At 39.1% G+C, this 21,737-nt stretch overlaps 1 protein-coding gene across 7 annotated transcripts in view; it reads right to left on the reverse strand.

Moving 5' to 3' along the window:
- fra (neogenin protein frazzled) overlaps positions 1-21,737 on the reverse strand; it is a 569,771-nt gene that overhangs the window by 36,423 nt on the left and 511,611 nt on the right. For all 7 annotated transcript variants that reach the window (XM_076199368.1, XM_076199367.1, XM_076199365.1 and 4 more), the window contains one exon: positions 17,844-17,985. In XM_076199368.1, the coding sequence (XP_076055483.1) occupies positions 17,844-17,985 (142 nt within the window). The remainder of the gene's footprint in view (positions 1-17,843; positions 17,986-21,737) is intronic.

The raw sequence follows: 21,737 nt of genomic DNA on the forward strand, positions 1-21,737 counted from the left end.
TCTCTTCTACCAGATAGTCGTTAATTCATTTAGTCTTGAAATAATGCTATGTTGGTATATGGTATTTCTCATTTTTTCTTTTTTCCTTCTTTTTTGTTTCCTGTTTCTTTTATATATATACACCATTTTCTCAGCCTCAGGTCCAGTACTCTTAAAAAAAAAAAAAAATCTTTTTGATCTGTTCTTCTCTTGTTTCTTTCATTTGCTTCATTTCTTAGTGTCTTTTCCCTCTCTTTTTCCTCATCACTCACTTCTTTTTTTATCCATATATTTTTGTAATTTTCGCTTTTTGACAACTCTGCTGTTTTTGTTTATACTTCTGCTATAATTTGAGACCTTAGTTTAATTCTTAGTGGTCTATTTTTTTTAGAGTTCCATTCCATTCACTTCCTTTATTTCCTTTTCCATTTCTTGCCCATTCTCTTCTATCTTTAAGAATTTCTTTTGCTATTTCTTTTTCTCTTAAGTATCTGGCTAAATTGTGTTTTTCTTTAATGCCATAAACTACTATACAATTTTTTTTTTATCAACTGTCTGTGACCCAATTTCTTTTATTTTAATTACTTTTATGACTGTTTCTTTTGCATTTTCTTTCACTTGCTGTTGTACAATTTCTTTAAAAGTTATTTTTTTGTTTTCTTGTTCCACTCCATTAATTTTTTATTTCTTGAAAATCTGTCTCTTTTATGGTTTCTCCAAATTTCTCAGTCACCACTTGTATTTGTTCTTTTCTTTTTTCAAAGCCTCATTTTTGTTAGTATCATTTTTAATTTTTTCGTTCTCACTTTGAATATGTTTAATTCCTTTATTAGATCATTAAGCTCCCTATTTGTTTCAACATTTCTTCTTTTCAGCTCAATCACTTCTTTATACATTGCCCTATATTCAACTTTCAGATCTATAAATTTATTTATCTATTAGTTCTGTAATCTGATTAATTAGAATATCTTTATACCTTGTTTCTCTTTCCAAATCTATACCTCTACCTATCCCAGTTTCTTTTGCAAACCCTAAAAAAGCTGTACTTTTATACCTTTGATTTGTCTTCGGCATTGCCATGTTGCAACTCTTTTTTGGGATGACAACCCTGCTTACATCCAGTCTTCTCTTTGTTGGTTCACTATACTTTTGTCTATCTTCTTCATCATCCTTCATTTTACGTTACTCTATTATATAATTTCGGTGTATTTACCTAGTTGTATCATATGGGAAGAGAGCTATGCTCGTAGTGACCTGTCTTTGTATCTTTCAGCATATAATTTGTTCTTAAATTCTTGTATAGGTTTTGCAAACACACTGTTGCCTCATCCAATTTGTTCCAGGCATCTACCACTCTGTGTGGGAAACTATTCTTTTTCAGATCTCTTCTATAACTATCCTTTTTGAGTTTCTTTTCATGTCCTCTTGTTTTTCTTTTATCCCACTTTAATAAATCTTCTCTGTCGAGGACTTCCATCCCTTTCATAATTCTGTAAATGGTCAGTAGATCTCCTCTTTCTCTTCTTTGTTCCAGGGTTGGTAATTCCAGATAGGACAATCTTTGTTCGAATGTCAATTTAGAGAGTGTTGGTGCCATCTTTGTCATTGCTCTTTGGATTTTTTCTAATTTCTTTATATTCTTTTTTGTACTGGGTGTCCATAGTGTGACTAATATATATATATTTTTTTTACCATTTCCTCATTCAAGTAGTCAAAGGCCACTTTCATTGATCTTAGTAAATTCACGGTTTCTCCAACTATTTTGTTTATATGCTTGTCTGGTCACATGTCTTTGCTGATAATTACTCCTAGCTCCCTTTCCAAGCTAACTTTTTTTACTTCCCTTATACCAATTTTATAATGCCCTGATATTCTATTTTAACTTTTTCCAAACTCTATTATACTACATTTCTTGATGTTGAAGTTTACTTCCAACTTTTGACTCCATTCCCAGAATTTATCCAGATCTGTATGTAGTGATTCACAGTCTTCCTCTGTACTTTCTTTAGTAATTTTGCATCATCTGCAAAGAAATTCATATAACATTCTACACCTTCATCCATGTCATTTACCATATATATATGGCAAACATTATCGGAGTCAATACACCTTGTGGGACTCTACTTATCATTTCTTCCCAGGTTGAGTATTTGTCTGTTAGTACCATCCCCATTTTTCTCCCATTCAATAAATCTTCCATCCATTTCAATAACTTTCCTTGTACACCACCTATTATTTCAATTTTTCGCAGTAACTTTTTGTGTGGTACTTCATCATATGCTTTTTGTAAATCCAGCAAAGCACAATCAGCCCATCCATCCCTTTCTTGCATTATTTCTATTAGCCTCAAGTAAAAGCAAATCAAGTTAGTGGCACATGATCTTTTGTGTCTAAAGCCAGATGTTTAATCCATCTACTTTTGATAACTTTTTCACATATTTTTGCTATTGTGCTTGTAAGGAAGACTGGTCTAAAGTTAGTTGGATTTTCCTTGTCCCCCTTTTATATATTGGTACAATATTTGTATTTTTCCAATCTTGTGGTACCTTCCCTCTTTGAGCAATTATCTTATATATTTTGTCCATTAGTTCATCTATACATTTTTTAATATCCAACTTGCAATTCCATCCGGACTGTGTGATTTTCTAACATCAAGGTTTATTATTTGGTTCCTTATTTCCTTCTGTGTTACAGTTATTTTTTTCATTGGGGGGTGGGGGATCTTTCTGTCCTTCATCCCAATTTTGTATACTTTCAATTGTGAATACAGATTTACAATGTTTGTTCATAATTTCAGCTATTTCTACATCTATACATTCATCATTCCCTTGATGCAGTTTCACTATTTCTTGTTTATCTTTTAGTTTACCATTCACATTTGTCTTTTATGTCTTTTTCATATTTTCTCTTTTATTCCCTGCATATTTCTACATATTCATTTCTTAGTTTGATATATATTTGCCATTTGTTTTTTTCTTTTTTCCGTCTTTTCCAAACTTTGTCTCTTTTATCTTTAGCCTCACTACATTTTTTGTTGTACCAGCATTTAATGTACACCCTTTCTTGCTTCTGCTTTGGTATGTATTTGTCTATTCCCTCTTTATAAATTTCTTTTAATATGTTCCATTTCTCTTCCATCTTTGTTTCTTCATTAAGAAGTTTTCCCAATTTACATTTTGAAAGAATTTTCTGAGTTTTTCAAAATCTGTTTTGTTGTACATTAATCTTCCTTTTCTATGTTTCTCAATTCTTCCCAAATCATTTTCTTCTTCTACTTTGAATTCTATTAGTATGTGGTCACTCCTTCCAATTGGTGTCTTGTATTGCATTTTATCCACAATTTCAGGCTCTGATGTAGATATTAAACCTAGTCTCGACAGTTCTTCATTGTTTCTATATCTAGTATTGTGTACTCGATAGTCATATACCCAGTAGTATATATCCCCAAAGGTCTTCTCCACCTTTCATGGTCATTTCTTCACAATATTTCTTCTGAGTTAAAGTCACCCATAATTACTGTTTCCTCCTTCTTTCAGTAATTCAATTAATGCATGCTCTGTGTCTTACAACATTTTGGAATGATGGTTTTTGGCTTTGTTTCCAGTGAAGGCCACATCATGCCATCCCACATCTTTGAAGAGGGACTCAGACTCACTTCAGATGGCTATACTGAGTTCCTGTCCATTGTCAAGCGCTGAGTGGAGAGGGTGGCTGCGGGAAGACCATACATGTGGTAGCAGGACTCAGCTCCATGTCACACCTCTGAGAAAACCCAGAAGTGGCTGTCTAAGAACTTTTACAAATACACCAGTCCCAACATCTGGCCCCCCCAACTTGCCTGATTGCAACCCTATAGACTATTATGTGTGGGGTGCAGTTGAAAAAGACACCAATCGTACCGCCTTGACACCAAGGACAAGATGATTGCCATGATCAAACTGGTGTTCAGGTGTCTCTTGAAGGACACTGTGAAGGCTGTGTCTGCAGTTTCAGGTCCCACCTGGAGGCCATGGTGGAGGCTCAGGGTGGCTTCTTCGAGTGAGTTGTATTTGGCAAAAGATCCTCTAATAGATGCACTTTGAATTTTGAGAATACATAAATTTTTAGCCAAAATATGACATTTTTCTTTCCTTTCCAAAAGTGTCAAATTTATCCCAAACAACCCTGCACAGTGATGGTGGACTAGCTGGTGAAGTTGTTTAATGTCTGTATAAAAGTGGGTAGAGTGCTGGAGGATTGGAGGAGTGCCTGTATAGTTCCACTTTACAAGGAAAAAGGGGACAAGTGTGAATGTAGTATTTTCAGAAGGATACGTTTCTTAAGTGTAGTTAGGACGGCTTATGGGAGGATTTTGATTGAAGGGATTAGGAGAGGACCAGAGGGAGTAATTGGTGAGGAAAAGTGTGGGTTTAGGACATGTAGGGGTTGCATGGATCAGATTTTTGTGTTATGGCAGATATATGAGAAAGCTTTAGGAAAAGGTAAGGATGCTTTTTGGACCTTTATGTATTTGGAAAAGGTTTATGACAGGGTAGACAGGAAGGCATTGTGGGAGGTATTGCAGATATACGGGATAGGAGGAGAGCCATTAAGAACAGTCAAGAGTTTTTAAGGGAGTTGTACAGCCTGTGTTAGAATTAGAAATGGTGAGAGTGAGTGGTTGAGGTAAAGGTGGGACTTCACCAGGGATGTGTTATGTTGCCATGGCTCTTCAATTTATACATGTATGGAGTGGTGTGAGTGGTAAATGCAAGGGTAATGGGCCAGGGACTGGAGATGGTTGAAGAAAATTGAGAAAAATAGGAGATACGCCAGGTGTTGTTTGCTCATGACACATTGCTTGTGGTAGGATCACAGGAGGGATTAAGGAACTTAGTGATAGAGTTTGGGAAGGTGTGCAAAAGAAAGTTGGAGATACATGTAGGTAAAAGTAAGGTGATGAGATGTACAAGAGGAGAATTTGGCAGCAAATTAAAAGTATTAAGGGAGAGAGACTGGAGAAAGTGGATAGCTTTAGATATTTGGGTGTGAATGTGAAGTAGAGGTGGAGGTAGAATGTAGATTGAGAGAAACAAGTACAGTGATCCCTTGCTACTTTGTGGTTCTACTATTGTGGATTCACGACTTCGCGGATTTCTAAAATATATACAGTATAGGTACTCCTCGTTTAACGACCTACTCGGTTAACGACAACTTGGAGTAACGACGGGCTTTATGACAGACCAATATTCGTTAAACGTAAATCTCCCGAAGTTGTGTACGATAATTAAGTTGGCTGAGGCAAATTTGTATGATGTTATAAATGAACTTGTACAGTGGATATTAGCTGTGAGGTAAAGTGTTCTGAAGCTTAGGTCTACATTACCATCCTGCAAGCTGCAAAAACTACCTGGGCTACAATATATACCGGTAATGGTAAATTTTTAGTTTCGACCAAGGGCGCAATATAGCAATAGAAAATTAATTATTAATTTTGTAAATTATAATGTATCAATGTAATATGCAATTTTGTGAGCAGAAATAAAAAAAAAGGTGCTAAAACAAATTTCGTAAGTAACGAAGTCATGTCGGACGAATGGTACACCATGTTTATGATAGATGCCGATGTCGAGGAAATGAAAGGATGATAAATTCGCCTAACCTAAACTAAACTAACCTAAGCTGTGTTTGATAAATCATTACCTGCAAATTAAATGTCATATGGCTCGTCCTCGTTGTCGTCGTCGTGAGAGACGTTGGCAGACGACAAGATGGCGTCCCGATCCTATGCTACCGACTTTGTTCATTAGCATATTTTCTTGTAGCATGGTATTTTTTACTTTCATTTCCGCCCACAAAATTGCATATTACGTTGATACATTTTAATTTACAAAATTAATCATTAATTTTCTATTGCTATATTGCGCCCATGGTCGAAACTAAAAAAAATACCCCGGTATTTAATATGGAATGTCAGCATACGCGGATTTGGTCATATACGGTAATTTCGGGAACATAACCACCATAAATAAACAGTAAATAAAGATTTAATGTACTGTATAAAAGAGGGAAATACACGAAAATAAAGATACATGTATTGCTGGACATTGTACACACAGTACATGTACGTACAGGTAATCCTCGTTTTACGCGGGTTCACATTACGCGATTTCACATTAAAGCGGTGTCCAAAACTAGGGGGTATTCCTCACATTACACAAATTCCTCAGAGTAACGCGAAATCCGGAAAGTTAAAATACGCGGGCTGCGATTTAGTTCCGTAAGGCAGCCGCTAGGTGACGCTAGCTGATTCCAGCCTCCGCATCCCTCTCGCCACCAAGCTCATTGTTTACCAACGCTTCGTTGTGTCAGCATCTCTGTGTTCATCAAATCATCAGTGTTCTTGTTTACCATGGCTCCCAAGCGCCCAGCGACATTTCCAGCCTGTGATGGTAGGCAGAAGAAAGCAAGGAAGACATTGACATTGGAGCAAAAGCTGGAAGTTCTGGACAGGTTAGATAAAGGGCAGAGAAACAATGTGATTGTGGCGGCAATGGGCCTCAGCGAGTCTACGGTGAGGACCATAAAACAAAACTCCACCAAGATTCGTGAAGCTGCCAAATCAGGAACGCCTCTACAAGCTAACAAGTCATCATATTCTCGCCCTATGGAGATGGAAAGGATGGAGAAGATGCTTGCAACTTGGATTGAGCATCAAAATAAGACTCGTGTGCCGGTTAGCTTGGCGCTGATTAAGGTGAAGGCGCTGTCTATTTATGACAGCATTGAAGGGGACAAGAAGCCTTTTTCTGCCAGCAACGGGTGGTTTAATAAATTTCAAAAAAGGCACAGTTTTCATAATTTGAAGTTGGTTGGGGAAGCTTCTTCAGCTGATGCTCGAGCTGCAGCCGAATTCCCAGAAGAGCTCAAGAAAATTATAGAAGACGGGAATTATTCATCAAAGCAAGTGTTCAACATCGACGAAACCGGCCTCTATTGGAAGAAACTACCCAACCGCACCTACATCTCCAAAGAGGAAGCTTCTGCCCCCGGATTCAAGGCATCTAAGGACCGCTTAACGCTGCTGTTGGGGGCCAATGCAGAGGGCGACTACAAACTCAAGCCAGCACTTGTGTATCACTCAGAGAATCCTCGAGCCCTCAAGGTAAGAGTTGTAAAACTAACCTTATTCCATGTTACCATTTTCTATGCAAAAGATTGTGCGAATGAATTTTTTAGACCGTATAAAATCTTACGTTTCTTTTTTTTTGGCCAGGGTTACGACAAGGCCTTTCTGCCAGGATACAGCATAGACGACAATGTAGCCAAGGCCAACGTTAAAAGTCTGCGTCTAGCACAGCAAGTTGGCTTCGAGGATTTGGAAGAGGAGGACATCGACAACTTGCTTCAGTCTCACACACAAGAGCTCTCCAATGAAGATTTGTTTGACATCGAGAAAGAGAGAGTGAAAATGATGGAGGAGAAAGAGGAAGCAGCAGCAGCAGCAGCATCACCAGGACCACAGCGAGCCCTCACAGCTGCCAACTTGTCTGAGTGTATGGACTCGTTGATGCATGCAATGAGGGTCATAGAGGAGAATGATCCTAATGTCGAGAGGAGCAGCACCATCATACGACGTGTGATGGAGAACATGGCTTGCTATAATGCTATGTTAAAAGAAAAACAACAAAAGACAAAACAACAGCCGATCACAAACTTCTTCCGACAACGCACACCAAGTCAGCTAACCAGCGAATCGGAGACAGGCACCGAATCGGAGATGGACGCTCCCGATGACCCTGCCGCCCCTGCCTCACCACAAACATCACACACACACACACCGAGTCCGATATAGCGCGCAGTGACACGTCAGGGGGGTGAAGCCTAGTTAGGAATCTACAATAGTACACAGCGAGCGGTGAGTGTTGTGTTGTTGTCAGTATGGAAACGTGTGAGAGCAACATCTCAGCTTGCGGGATGGTTTCCTGACCCATGATTTTTTTCATTGTCCAAGGGTAATTTTATTTTCATAAAAGTAAAATAAAAATGAATGTAGAAAAAAACTTGAAAGAAATTTATTCATCCTTGAATCGCAATAAGCTGCCGCTACAACAACAACAACAGCGTGCAGATCAGCAGAGGGACGCTACTTATCAAGGCGTAAAGGCCAATTAACCCGTGATCCCATATGTGGTGGTAAATCAACAACAACAAGGCAGGTCAGAGGTTATATGCTTAGCTCGTGGCTCAGCTGCAGGAAGGATTATGGTATTGGAAACACTTGTAACAGCAAAGTAGTGAGTTTAATTCCTCACATTACGCGAAATTCACATTACGCGCTGCCTTTTGGAACACATCTAGCGCGTAAAGTGAGGACTACCTGTATATGTATACACTTTCGCTTAACAACCAATTCAGTTAGCGATGGCACGCTGGTCCCAATTGTTGTCGTTAAACGAGGAGTGGTTGTATATGGAAATATATTGCAGAGTTTCTGGAAAATTCTAGAAAAATTGCAATATATGAACACCTAAAAATTTTCATTAAATCCATTAAAATATTAATAATAAATATCATTTCCTAGTCTAGGAACAACAAAACAAGCATAAAATAGCAAAAAAACATATACAGGGGTATTTGAACTTATAACTCACATGACAAAAAAAAGAACCATCTAGAATGTGAGTGCATACAGTACCCACATATCCTGTTGTTGAGAAAACGCAAAGTGTACCATCTCGGTGATGAAATGCATTGTAAGACGGGCTGTGATTAGTGCAATGGAGAAAGATGACAAATCACAGCTTTCTGTGATTGGTACTTTGACTGATGCTCAAATCCACAGCATCTTCCCTTGTCTCTCTCTCGCGGCCATTTCGTTTCAAGCTTTCTAGCTGAGTGGTTTACTGTACTACTTTACGCTGCTGTGTGATTTTTGTTTTTTTTGTTTCTTTGCATTGAACTTTGCATTTTCATCCCCTGCAATGGCTCCCAAACATGCTGCTTCTTTCAAGGCTGGTACTGAGCCTAAACGCAAACAAAGAATGATGACGATCGCTGAGAAGGTGAAACTTCTGGATATGTTGAAGGAAGGGAGAACTTTCGCTGCCATAGCCTGCCATTTTAGCATGAATGAATCCGTTCGCTACATCAAGAAGGACGAGGCTAACATTAGAAAGACAGCTGCCATCACCTTTAATAAATCAGTGAGGAGAGTGGTTATGGCTCATAATAAAACTATCATCCATATGGAAGCTGCTTTGGCCGTATGGATAGCCGACTGCTGAAAGAACAAAGCCTTGGATACGAACAACATCCAAACAAAGGCTAGGAGCCTGTATGAGACTTTTGCCACTAAGGAACCTGTGGCGATCACGCAGAAGAGGATGAAGACGAAGACGACTTACAAGATCCGCAACCTGGGACGTCCAGTGATTCACAACCTAAAAAAAAACGTCCTTTTTCAGCTCACAAAGGGTAGTTTGCTAAGTTTCTGAAACGCTTTATCCTAAAAAGCATTTCCCTGCATGGCGAGGCTGCTTCTGCTGACACAAGCGCTGCTGAAACATGCATGGATGAAACTTTCAAGAGAAGGTGGATATAAGGCTGAACACATTTTTAACCACTTCAGTACGGAACTTAAATCTCGCGGGCAGCAGCCAATGCCAGCCGTATGACATGTCATAATAATAATTGCATCATAAAATATAGTCACCGCTTATATTGATCGTTCTCTCTTTCACCCGCGAATTTTGAAAACCACAGAGAATGGGATTCAGGGCGCATTTGGGAGAATGTAAAAACACAGGGGCGACTACAATAAATATAATCAAGACGCCGATATGGCAGCGTCGCGAATCCACTTGCTCCTCATGACGCCTACGTGTGCGGCACCGTATGGAAGGGGTTAATATGGACGAGATGGGCTTTTTTTGGAAAAGAATGCAGTCACAAACTTTCCTGATCAAAGAGGAAGCAAAAGCCTCTGGCTTTAAAGCATACAAGGATCATGTGACCCTCTTGATGTGTAGCAATGCTGTGGGATTTTTGTTAAATCCAGGACTTATTTACAAGTCTAAAAATCCAAGGGCTTTAAAAAAAAAAAAACAAGAATCTGCTACCCGTACATTGGATGCACAATCCAAAGGCATGGATAACAAAGACGCTGACCTTCGACTGGTTCCCACAAGTAAAGGTGTATCTATTAGAGAAGGGCTTGCCATTCAAAATCCTTCTCCTTATGGATAACGCTGGTGGCCACACTACTGATCTGTCACATGAAGGCATTCAGATTGAGTTCCTGCTGCCCAACACTACGTCACTTATTCAGCCAATGGACCAGGGGGTTATCAGGGCATTCAAGGCCCTATACATGAGGAATGTACTGGTGAACCTGGTTGCTTCTGTGGATGCCCCCCAAGAAGACAAAGACGAAAAATTTAACTTGAAGGCATACTGGCGACAGTACACAATTGCTATGTGCCTCCAAAATATCCAGAAGGCATTGCAAAAAATGAAGCCCGCCACCATTAACGTGAGCTGGAAGAAGTTGTGGCCCGAGGTTATTTACGACGACAAGGGATTTACACCTGCCGAAATCCAACACTCCGCAGTACAGAAAGCTTTGCAGTTCGCTGCGATCATTGGAAGTGACGGCTTTGCAGACATGACCATGAGAGACATCGACAAGTTATTAGACTGCCACTCCCAGCTGCTAACCAATGCAGACCTCGAAGGCTTGACGAAGTTGGCCAGCGAAGAAGAAGAAACGCAGCAAGAATTGGACAAAGTTGTCGACCAAACTGGCTTGACTTTGAAACGGTTGGCCAAGTTCTGCAACCAGGCAAAAGAATTGAAAGAGGGGTTACAGGAATGGGACAATGATATGGTTCATTCTGTGCAATTTTGCAACAAGGTCGACAAAGTCACGAATCCCTACAAGATGCTCTTTGAACAGAAAAAGAAGCATCGGCAGCAACTTCCTATCACAATGTTTTTGCAGCCTTGCAAAAAAAAAGCCAGTTCCTGCTGCTACTACTACTACGGTTGCACCTTCGGAAGAAGTGGAAGAGGTGTCACAGGAAAGGGCACTGCCGTCTGCAGAGACGTAAAATACAATCATCGGCTGCACAGTAGAAGTCATCATCAGCTTCATCACCATCATTTCTATTTCTACTGTGCAGCAAATTCATCACGGTCATCATTCAAATTTTACTTCAACTTCTTTCGTGTTGAGTACAGTAACAATATTTTTTTTTAATCATAAGTGTTATTGCTTAACAGTTGTCTTTGTTATTAATAGAGTACTGTAATGGGTGGGTTGTTAACAGTACAGGGAGGGTTTTAAAAGTCCAAATACATGTTAAATAAATACTGTATATATGGTGTCTCTACTTTGCAGAAATTCAGTTATCGTGGCTGGTCTCAGAACCAATCTACCGTGATAAACAAGGGATAACTGTAAATGCCTTTGGGGATTAAAAAGTGTAATGGCAAATGGGCATTTGGGAATGGATACTATAAGAAGATTGTATGAGGGAGTGATTGTGCCAACAGCACTGTATAGGGCAGAAACATGGAACATAAGGGAGGAGGAGTTTAAATGCAGGAAGAGGAGCTATGCTCGTGGTGTCCCGTCTTCATATCTCATTTCATCTAGACTGGATGGGGTGGTGGGAGAGGTAAATGCAAGGGTAGTGGGTCAGGGCTTGGAGATGGTTAAAGAAAATGGAGAAAAGTGGGAGGTGAGCCAGCTGTTGTTTCTGGACGACACTGAGCTTGTGGCAGGATTGGAGGAGGGATTGAGGAAGTTCATGACAGAGTATGGGAGAGTATGTGATAGATGAAAGCTAAAGATAAATGTGGGTAAAAGTAAGGTGATGAGATGTACAAGGGGTGAAAGTGGCAGTAGACTGGAAGTGAGCATTAAGGGAGAGCGACTGGAGGAAGTGGATAGTTTTAGATACTTGAGTGCAAATGTGGCAGGAAAAGGTGGAGTGAAGGTGGAGGTAGAATGTAGATTGAGAGAAACGAGTAAATGCCTTGGTGGATTAAAGAGTGTAATGAGGAATAGACATTTGGGAATGGATGCTAAGAGGAGACTGTATGAAGGAGTGATTGTGCCAACAGCACTGTATGGGGCAGAAACATGGAACATAAGAGAGGAAGAGAGGAGTTTGAATGTGTTTGAGATGAGGTGTCTGAGAAGTATGATGGGGGTTACTAGGCTAGATAGAGTGAGAAATGAGGAGGTGAGGAGGAGAACAGGGGTGGAAAAGGAGCTGGGAGATAGGGTTGATGAAAGAGTATTAGGATGGTTTGGACACATGGAAAGAATGAGTGGAGGGAGTGAACATGAGGGGACGTCCTAGGATGAGGTGGATGGATGGGGTGAAGGGGGCTTTGGGGAAGAGGGGAATGTCTGTTGAGGAAGGATGGGAGAGGACAGAAGACAGGGGTGAATGGAGAATGGTTGTATATGGATGATGTTGTGATTGCATGAGGTGGAATGGGCGGGAGGATGGGGGTGAGGTAGTATGTGTGAGCAAAATTTGAGGCAGCCCAAAGGGATTTCTCCCCGTCCTCTCCTTTTATGCAATGGGGGGACGGAGAGGGGGGGTTGCCGATTTAATGGAGCGGCCTTGCTGTGGATGTGCTGTGTCTTGCGACACTGCTTCTGACCCAGGGCAGTGGACAAGGTGCAAGGATGACTCGTCATCCAGGAGGTGCTAAGATAAGAGGGAGGGTGGAGGGGTGTGGAGTGTATTCAGGGATGGATTGGGTGGAAATGATTTTATGCCTTTCCCTTTTTGGCTACCTCCCTTGTAAGGGGGAAAAAGCCTTGGTATATGTATGTATGTTTTTAAATTCATGTATCGTTTTTGCACACACCACATTCTCATCTAACCTGTTCCAAATGTTTATTATCCTGTGGGGAAAACAGGTTTTTTTTCAGGTCTCTTCTATAATTGTCTTTCTTGATTTTCTTTTCATGTCCTCTTGGATCTCTATTATCCCATTTTATTAGATTCTCTCTATCAATAATTTCCATGCCTGTCATGATTCTATAAATAGTTATCAAGTCTCCTCTCTCTCTTCTTTGCTCCAATGTCTGTAGCTCAAGTTTCGCTAGCCTCTCCTCATATGATAGTTCTGAGAGTGTTGGTGCCAATTTCGTAATTGCTCTTTGTATTACATAAGAACATAAGAATAAAGGAGACTGCAAGAGACCATAAGGCCTACACTAGGCAGCTCCGAATCCATCACCACCTGTCGTCCCCATCCATAAAGTTGTCTAATCGTTTTTTAAAACAACTGTCAGCACTTACTACATGGTTACTAAGTTTATTCCATTCATCGACCACCCTATTAGTAAACCAATTCTTGCCTATTTCATTCTTAAATCTAAATTTGTCCAGTTTATACCCATTACTGCGAGTCCTGCCCTGTTGTTTTATTATGATGAACTTGTTTGCATCACCCTTGTTATAGCCTTTGACCCACTTGAACACTTCTATTAGATCACCCCGCACTCTGTGTCTTTCCAGAGAGTGTAAGTTTAGGTGCCTAAGCCTCTCTTCATAAGGAAAATTTCCGAGTCCATGTATCATTTTGGTCATTCTTCTCTGTACTGATTCTAGTGAATTTATGTCAATTCTGTAGGATGGAGACCAAAACTGTACCGCATAGTCAAGGATGGGTCTAACTATCGCTGGTTTCATAATTACCTCTGCACTTCTATTTGTTACTGTCCTTGCAATGAAACCTAATGCTCTGTTAGCTTTATTTCTGGCGCTAATGCACTGCTTCCTGGTTTTAAGGTCCGGACTCACCAGAACTCCCAAGTCCCTCTCACACTCAGATTTTTCTAAAAACGTGTTATCTAAGATGTATCTGTTTTCGGGGTTGTGTAGCCCTACGTTTAACAAGCTACACTTAGAGATATTGAAGTTCATTTGCCATTTTACTGACCATGTTAACAATTTATTAAGATCATCCTGCAGAATCTCTGCATCGTCTCCTGACCTAATTAGGCGTCCTATTTTAGTGTCGTCCGCAAACTTACTAACATCACTATTTATCCCATCGTCTAAGTCGTTTATGTACATAATGAACAATAAGGGACCCAAAACTGAGCCCTGGGGGACCCTCTAGTATCATTACCCCACCTAAATTTTATTCCATTTATGGTGACCCGCTGTTTTCTGTTACTAATCCAAGCTCTAATCCATTCTAACACTTTTCCTCCTATGCCATGGGCTTTGATTTTATTTAGTAGTCTCTGGTGTGGCACCTTGTCGAACGCTTTGTTAAAGTCAAGATAAATAACATCGTAATTTTCATTGTTATCTGACGCCTTATATACTTTAGTGTAAAAGGATAGAAGATTAGTCACACATGACTTACCCTTGGAGAAACCATGCTGTGAATCACGAATTAAATTATGCCCTTCGATGTGTTCTCTGAGTCTATTTACTATTATTGATTCAAGCATTTTTCCTAGAACCGATGTCAAACTGATTGGCCTGTAGTTGCATATAGACGATCTATCTCCCTTTTAACAGGAACAATGTTTGCCTGCCTCCAAGCGGTTGGCACAAAACCAGTCTACCGATTTATTGATTATTTCAGTTAACTGTTCGTATATTTCAAATTCACACTCCTTAACCACTTCAGTACGGGACTTAAATCTCGCGGGCAGCAGCCAATGCCAGCCGTATGACGTAACGTAATAATATTCGCATCATAAAATATAGTCACCGCTTATATCGATCGTTCTCTCTTTCACCCGCGAATTTTGAAAACCACAGAGAATGGGATTCAGGGCGCATTTGGGAGAATGTAAAAACACAGGGGCGACTACAATAAATATAATCAAGACACCGATATGGCAGCGTCGCGAATCCACTTGCTCCTCATGACGCCTACGTGTGCAGCACAGTATGGAAGGGGTTAAGCATTCTTGGAAAAATTTCGTCTGGACCCGGAGATTTTGTAGCTTTAAGTCTTTCAATCTGCTTGACTACTTCTTCTTTACTAATGCTGATATTAGATAGACTATTTTCTTCATCCCCTTTGTAAATCGGATCGCAGTCAGGTACTTTATCTAACCTCTCATTCGTAAACACCGATAGAAAATAATTGTTAAACTCCTCACTCATTTTTTCCTCCAATTCTATCATGACATTTTCATCATTCTTAATTGGTCCTATTCTTTATTTTTTGTTTTATAGAGGTGAAAGAAACCCTTCAGGTTGGATTTTGCTTGACTGGCAATCTTGATTTCATAATTACGTTTTGCTGTACGTGTATTACTTTTAACCAGCTTTGCCATTTCGTTATATCTTGATCTAAGGTGTGATTCCCCGTTTCTTATTTTTACGTTAAGTCCTCTTTTCATTCCGATCTCATGTTTCAATCTGTCTGTCATCCATTTGGGAGTATTACTATTTTTCCGTATTGACTTTAGGGGGATAAATGTGTTTTGTGCATTAATAATTAGGTCAGTTAGATTGCTATACATTTCTTCTAAATCGCTGACCTGACTGTTGGGCCCTCGCCCCCAAGTGACCTGACCTAAGGTATGTATATTACCCTCCGTGACCCAGACCTGACTCCCAGCCCCGCAACGAGAATCGACAATGTCCGAAACATCCGCATGGCATTTCGTATTCAATTTCAAATAGGTCTTTATATTGTCAAAGTTTGCTTTCTTGATGATTGCTAGAGCCTAGACTATCTCCCACTATTATGCTGCTAATTTGGTGCTCATTATTTGTTAAAATTAAGTCCAGGGTATTTTGTCCCCTCGTAGGATCAGTAATCACTTGTTTTACAATTTTTTGTACTTGGTGACCATGTCGTTGCTGCATATTCCAATTTTGGTCTTATCAAAGTGACTAGTATTTTCTTCACCATTTCTTCATCCAGGTATGTAAATACCACTTTGATTGATCTTATTAAATTATAAGTTTCTCCAAAAATCTTGTTTATATGTTTCTCAGGGGACATATTATTCATAATAATGACTCCTAGGTCCTTCTCTTTTTCCACTTTTTCTATTTCTTCCTCTCCCAATGTATATGATCCCACTATTCTTTTTTGCTTCTTCCAAATTCCATTATACTACACTTCTTAATGTTGAATTCCATCTCCCACTTCCTATTCCATTCCCATACTTTATTGAGATCACTCTGCAGCGACTCAATCTTCTTCGGTGTTCACTTTTTTCAAAGTTTTTGCATCATCTGCGAAGAAGCTCATACAACTTTCAATTCCTTTATCCATATCCATATAGCAAACATTATTGGGGCCAGAACTGTTCCTTGTGGAACTCCACTAATCACCTCATCCGAATTGGAATGTTTGTCTCTTATCACCACTCTCATTTTTCTTTCATGCAAGAATTCCATCCACTTAAGTAGTTTGCCCTGTATTCCTCCTGTAGTTTCTATTTTTTTTTTTAGCAATTTCTTTTGTGGCACCTTATCAAAAGCTTTTTTCAGGTCTAGAAAGGCACAATCAGGCCATCCATCTCTTTACTGTATTATATCTATTAGTCTTGAATAGAAACACATCAATTTTGTGACACATGATCTTCCTTGTCAAATCCAAACTGCCTCAGATTTAGTACATTGATTTTTTCCAAATACTTTATACATCTAATTTTGATCATTCTTTCACAAATTTTTGCTACCGTACTTGTAAGAGAGACCGGTCTATAGTTTGTAGGGTCTTCTTTGTTTCACCCCTTATGTATTGGTACTATATTTGCTCTTTTCCAATCTTCTGGAACTTTTCCTTCTTTCACTGAACTGCTTATTAGACTATGTATTTTGTTTGTTAGTTCGTCCCTGCATTCTCTCAAATCCAGTCTGCCATTTCATCTGGACCATAAGATTCTCTGACATTGAGATTACTCAAGTGATTCATTATTTCATTCCTTGTTACTTCTATCTCTTTCATAGGGGGGACTTTCCCCTCCCACTCAATATCTCTAAATTGTATGTTCTCCCTCATAAACACTGATTTAAAATGCTTGTTCATAATTTCTACCATTTCTATTTCCACTGTGTATTCTATTCCTCCTTGTTTGAGGTGGAATGCCTGAGAAGTACGGTAGGGGTTACTAGGTTGGATAGAGTGAGGAACAAGGAGATGAGAAGGAGACAGGGGTGGAAAGAGTATTGGGATAGTTTGGACACATGGAAAGAATGAGTTAAGAAAGATTAGTAAAAGAGGTGTGGAAGGCAGAGGTGGAAAGAGTAAACACAAGGGAGCGACCAAGGATGAGATAGATGGGATAAAAAGGGCATTAAGAAAGAGGGGAATGTCTGTTGAGGAAGGGAGATGATAGAAGATAGGGGTGTGTGGAGAATGGTTGTGTATGGATAATGCTGTGATGCATGGAAGGGAGTGGGTGGGAGATGGGGGGGAGGAGGAAGTGTGAATAATATTTTGATGCAGCCCAAAGGGCTTTCTCCCTGTCTTCTCTTTTTCTGATTGAGGGGTTGGAGAGAGAAGGGGGGGCACCAATTAAATGAAGCAGCCTTGCTCTGAATGTGCTGTGTCTTGCTACATTGCCTCTGAACTAGGACAGCAGGTGAGATGCATGAATCCATCATCCATCCAGGAGGAGCAAAGATGAGAGGGAAGGAGAATGAATGGGTGTGGAGTATGTGGGGATAGAATGGGTGGGAATAGATTTTATACTTTTGTTTTTTGGTTACCTCCCTTATAAAGAGGAAAAAGCCATTGGTATAGGTATGTACACATAAACAGTAATACTCAGATTATCCTTCAATCTCTTAAATACAAATATTTTTAGAATGGATTCCAAATCATAGTGTTTAAATTTCATTTGTGGTTATCAAATATATGTTCACCTATTTGGATTTGTTCCGTACGGGTTCTCAGTTGGTGTATAGACCCCAGGCCCAGCTGATGAATACTGAGGAACAGAATATGATGGCCGGCCTAGTGTGCCATCACTGTATACACTACTTGAAGTACTGCCACCAACCACCGCTGAAATGGAAAGAAAAATAGAAAATATCAAATACAGTTCATACCCATCCAAAAATGACTGTTAGAAATAAACACCAGAAAACATAGTATAAAAATATATTTAATATATTCATGTGCAATTGATATGTATATATATATATATATATATATATATATATATACACATACACACACACAAACACACCAAGGAATTTTTCCCCCTTACAAGGGAAGTAGCCAAGTCAAAAGATATATAACCACTCCTACCCATTCCACTCCCATCTGCTACCCTTTCCTCACTCTCATCTTAGCTCTTCATGAAAGGAGCTGTGTTCTATTTTGAGTCTTCTTCATTTTCTTGATGGTGAAGCCACTTGATGGCAGAACATAATGTCTCCACAAACAAAGAAGGAAAAATACCAAATGACTGGAAAAATGCCAATATTGTTCCAATATATAAAAAAGAAAACAAAGATCCAACAAATTACAGACCAGTTTCCCTTACAAGCACTGCAGCCAAAATTTGTGAAAAGGTTATTAAGAACAGATGGATAAAACACCTGGAAGAAAACAATATAATAAATCCAAGACAATTTGGATTCAGACAGTGAAGATCATGTGCCACAAATTTAATCTTTCTACTCCGGAATAATATATAAAATACAAGAAAGAGATGGATGTGCTGATTGTGCATTTCAAGACCTAAAAAAAGCTTTTGACAAAGTACCACATAAGAAGTTGCTTAAGAAATTAGAAACTGAAGGAGGAATACAGGGGAAACTGCTTAAATGGGTGGAACACTTTTTGCAAGAAAGAAAAAGGAGAGTACCGTATTTTCCGGCGTATAGTGCGCGACTTTTTTCCGTTGGAAGGGCCTAAAAATGGGGGGTGCGAGTTATCTGGTGGTGCGCATTATCTACGGCCTATGATAAAAATTCTGCGGCTGTGTGTGTAATTTTTTCACAACAACGTGACAATGTTGGCCGTCACAAAGTCGGAACGGCACACTTCTCCGTGACGTTCCATGAGAACAAGAAGAACAGCCATGGTGACATGAAAGAATACGCCAGCATGGGCTATATAAATATTTGGTATAGGTAGGTATCTATCGAATCTTATTTTTCATGTTTAAATAGGCCTAAACACCATGAAACATGATCAATATTCATGATATTTGCCCATGTTCACAGCATCCTAGTTTGAATATTTATGTTGGCTTTGTTGCTTCACTTTAGGTACGGTACAAATTCCGTTGCGGCCGTTCATTAAATAAAAAATTGTAAAGACGAATTATTTCCTCAAGATATAACATGAAAATTTTCTGTAAAAATCCCGAAATTTTTCTGTATATTTTACTTCCAATAAACTTTTTTTATATCATATTTCCTACAAACTTTTTAAGCTACAAAGTAATAAGGGACCATCACACAACATGAGTCATATACCGCTACATGTAGTTCCGACTTTTTCTTAGTTGTGTGCTGATTGATGCCTAAACTGACACTTAATTTAGTGACAAATCAACAGATTTCCCAGCGGTGGCTCTAGCCAATGAAAAATACTTCTCCATGTAACCTCGTTCACATGATACTAAGTAATTAATCGCCGTTATTTCATTGGTTTATTTTTACTAACATTAATTATCGTAGTCTATGCAAATATTTGGGATCCGTAAAACAGCACTGGTACCAACATCATGAACGTTGGCCGTTTTAGCTCACCCGGAATACGCGAGATCAGGGCCGAGATTGACAGTTCTATTGCCAATCTAGCCTACACTAAACACCCTCTTGCGAGAGTTTGTTAAACTAAACGTCACTTCAGTAAAGACACTTATGAACCGAAACATAGTTGCTGCATGGCGATAAAAACTTGTACACGGTGATAAAAACTTGAACAAGGTGATCAAAACTTGTAAAATGAATTATTCCCTCAAGATAGTATATTAAAAATTTTCTGTAAAAATCCGAAATTTTTCATGTACATTTTGTATTCAATAAATTTTTCATGGCTCAAATTTCCAACAAAACAATGGACCAACGCAAGCAGGAGTCGCATACATGCAGTTCACTAGCTTTAGCCACCAGTGACTTTTCCTGGCATGCGCGTTATACGTCGGTGCACGCTATCTGTGTACTGAGATAACGAAGTGCATGGGTGCGCATTATAACCTGATGCGCATTTTAAGCCGGAAGATACGGTAGTGATAAGAGATAAACACTCAAATTGTTCCTTGTGGTGTTCCACAAGGAACAGTTCTGGCCCCAATAATGTTTGCTATATATATTAATGATATGGATGAAGAAATTGAAAGTTATATGAGCTTCTTCACAGATGATGCAAAACTGTTAAAAAAAAGTGAACACTGAAGAAGATTGTGAATCACTACAGAGTGATCTCAATAAAGTATGGGACTGGAGTAAGAAGTGGGAGATGGAGTTCAATACTAAGAAGTGTAGTATAATGGAATTTGGAAAAAGCAAAAAAAGAATAGTAGGATCATATAAACTGGGAGAAGAAGGAATAAAAAAAGTAGAAAATGAGAAGGACCTGGAGTCACTATTATGAATAATATGTCACCTGCGAAACATATAAACAAGATTTTTGGAGAAACTTATAATTTAATAAGATCAAAGTGGCATTTACATACCTGGATGAAGAGATGGTGAAGAAAATACTAATCACTTTGATAAGAACAAGATTGGAATATGGAGCAACGATGTGGTCATCAAGTACAAAAAAATGTATAACAAAACTTGAAAGAATACAAAGAGCAATTACAAAATTGGCACCAACACTCTCAAAACTATCATATGAAGAGAGACTAGCAAAACTTGAGCTACAGACATTAGAGCAAAGAAGAGAGAGAGGAGATTTGATAACTATTTACAGAATCATGAAAGGAATAGAAACTATTGATAGAGAGGATCTAATAAAATGGGATGATAGAAATACAAGAGGACACGGAAAGAAAATTAACCACTTCCATACGGTGATGCCTACGTAGGCGGCATGAGGAGCAAGTGGGTACTTGATGATGCCGACATTGGCATCTTGATTATATTTATTGTAGTCGTACCTATGTAATCTCCATTCTCTCTAAACTGGCTTCATCAATTTTCTATGGTTATCAAAATACACGGGTGAAAGAGAACGAACGATTGAGCACCGACTTTATTTTTATAATGCGATTATTATGACACAACATTGCACGTCAGGCAGCTAATGCTGCCAGACGTGCGATGTGCCCCGGAGTGAAGAGGTTAAGACAGCTATAGAAGAGATCTGAAAAAGAATAGCTTTCCTCACAGAGTAATAGACATTTGGAACGAGCTAGATGGAAAAGTGGTGTGTGCAAAAACAATACATGAATTTAAACAGTTTAGATAAAATGAGATATGAAGACGGGACACCACAAGCATAGCTCCCCTTCCCGTAAAATACAACTAGGTAAATACACCAAGGAATTTTTCCCCCTTACAAGGGAAGTAGCCAAGTCAAAAGATATATAACCACTCCTACCCATTCCACTCCCATCTGCTACCCTTTCCTCACTCTCATCTTAGCTCTTCATGAAAGGAGCTGTGTTCTATTTTGAGTCTTCTTCATTTTCTTGATGGTGAAGCCACTTGATGGCAGAACATAATGTCTCCACAAACAAAGAAGGAAAAATACCAAATGACTGGAAAAATGCCAATATTGTTCCAATATATAAAAAAGAAAACAAAGATCCAACAAATTACAGACCAGTTTCCCTTACAAGCACTGCAGCC

Source organism: Oratosquilla oratoria, chromosome 16 (genome assembly GCF_046742065.1).
Source record: "Oratosquilla oratoria isolate Oo_2021 chromosome 16, ASM4674206v1, whole genome shotgun sequence".
Lineage (NCBI taxonomy): Eukaryota > Metazoa > Arthropoda > Malacostraca > Stomatopoda > Squillidae > Oratosquilla > Oratosquilla oratoria.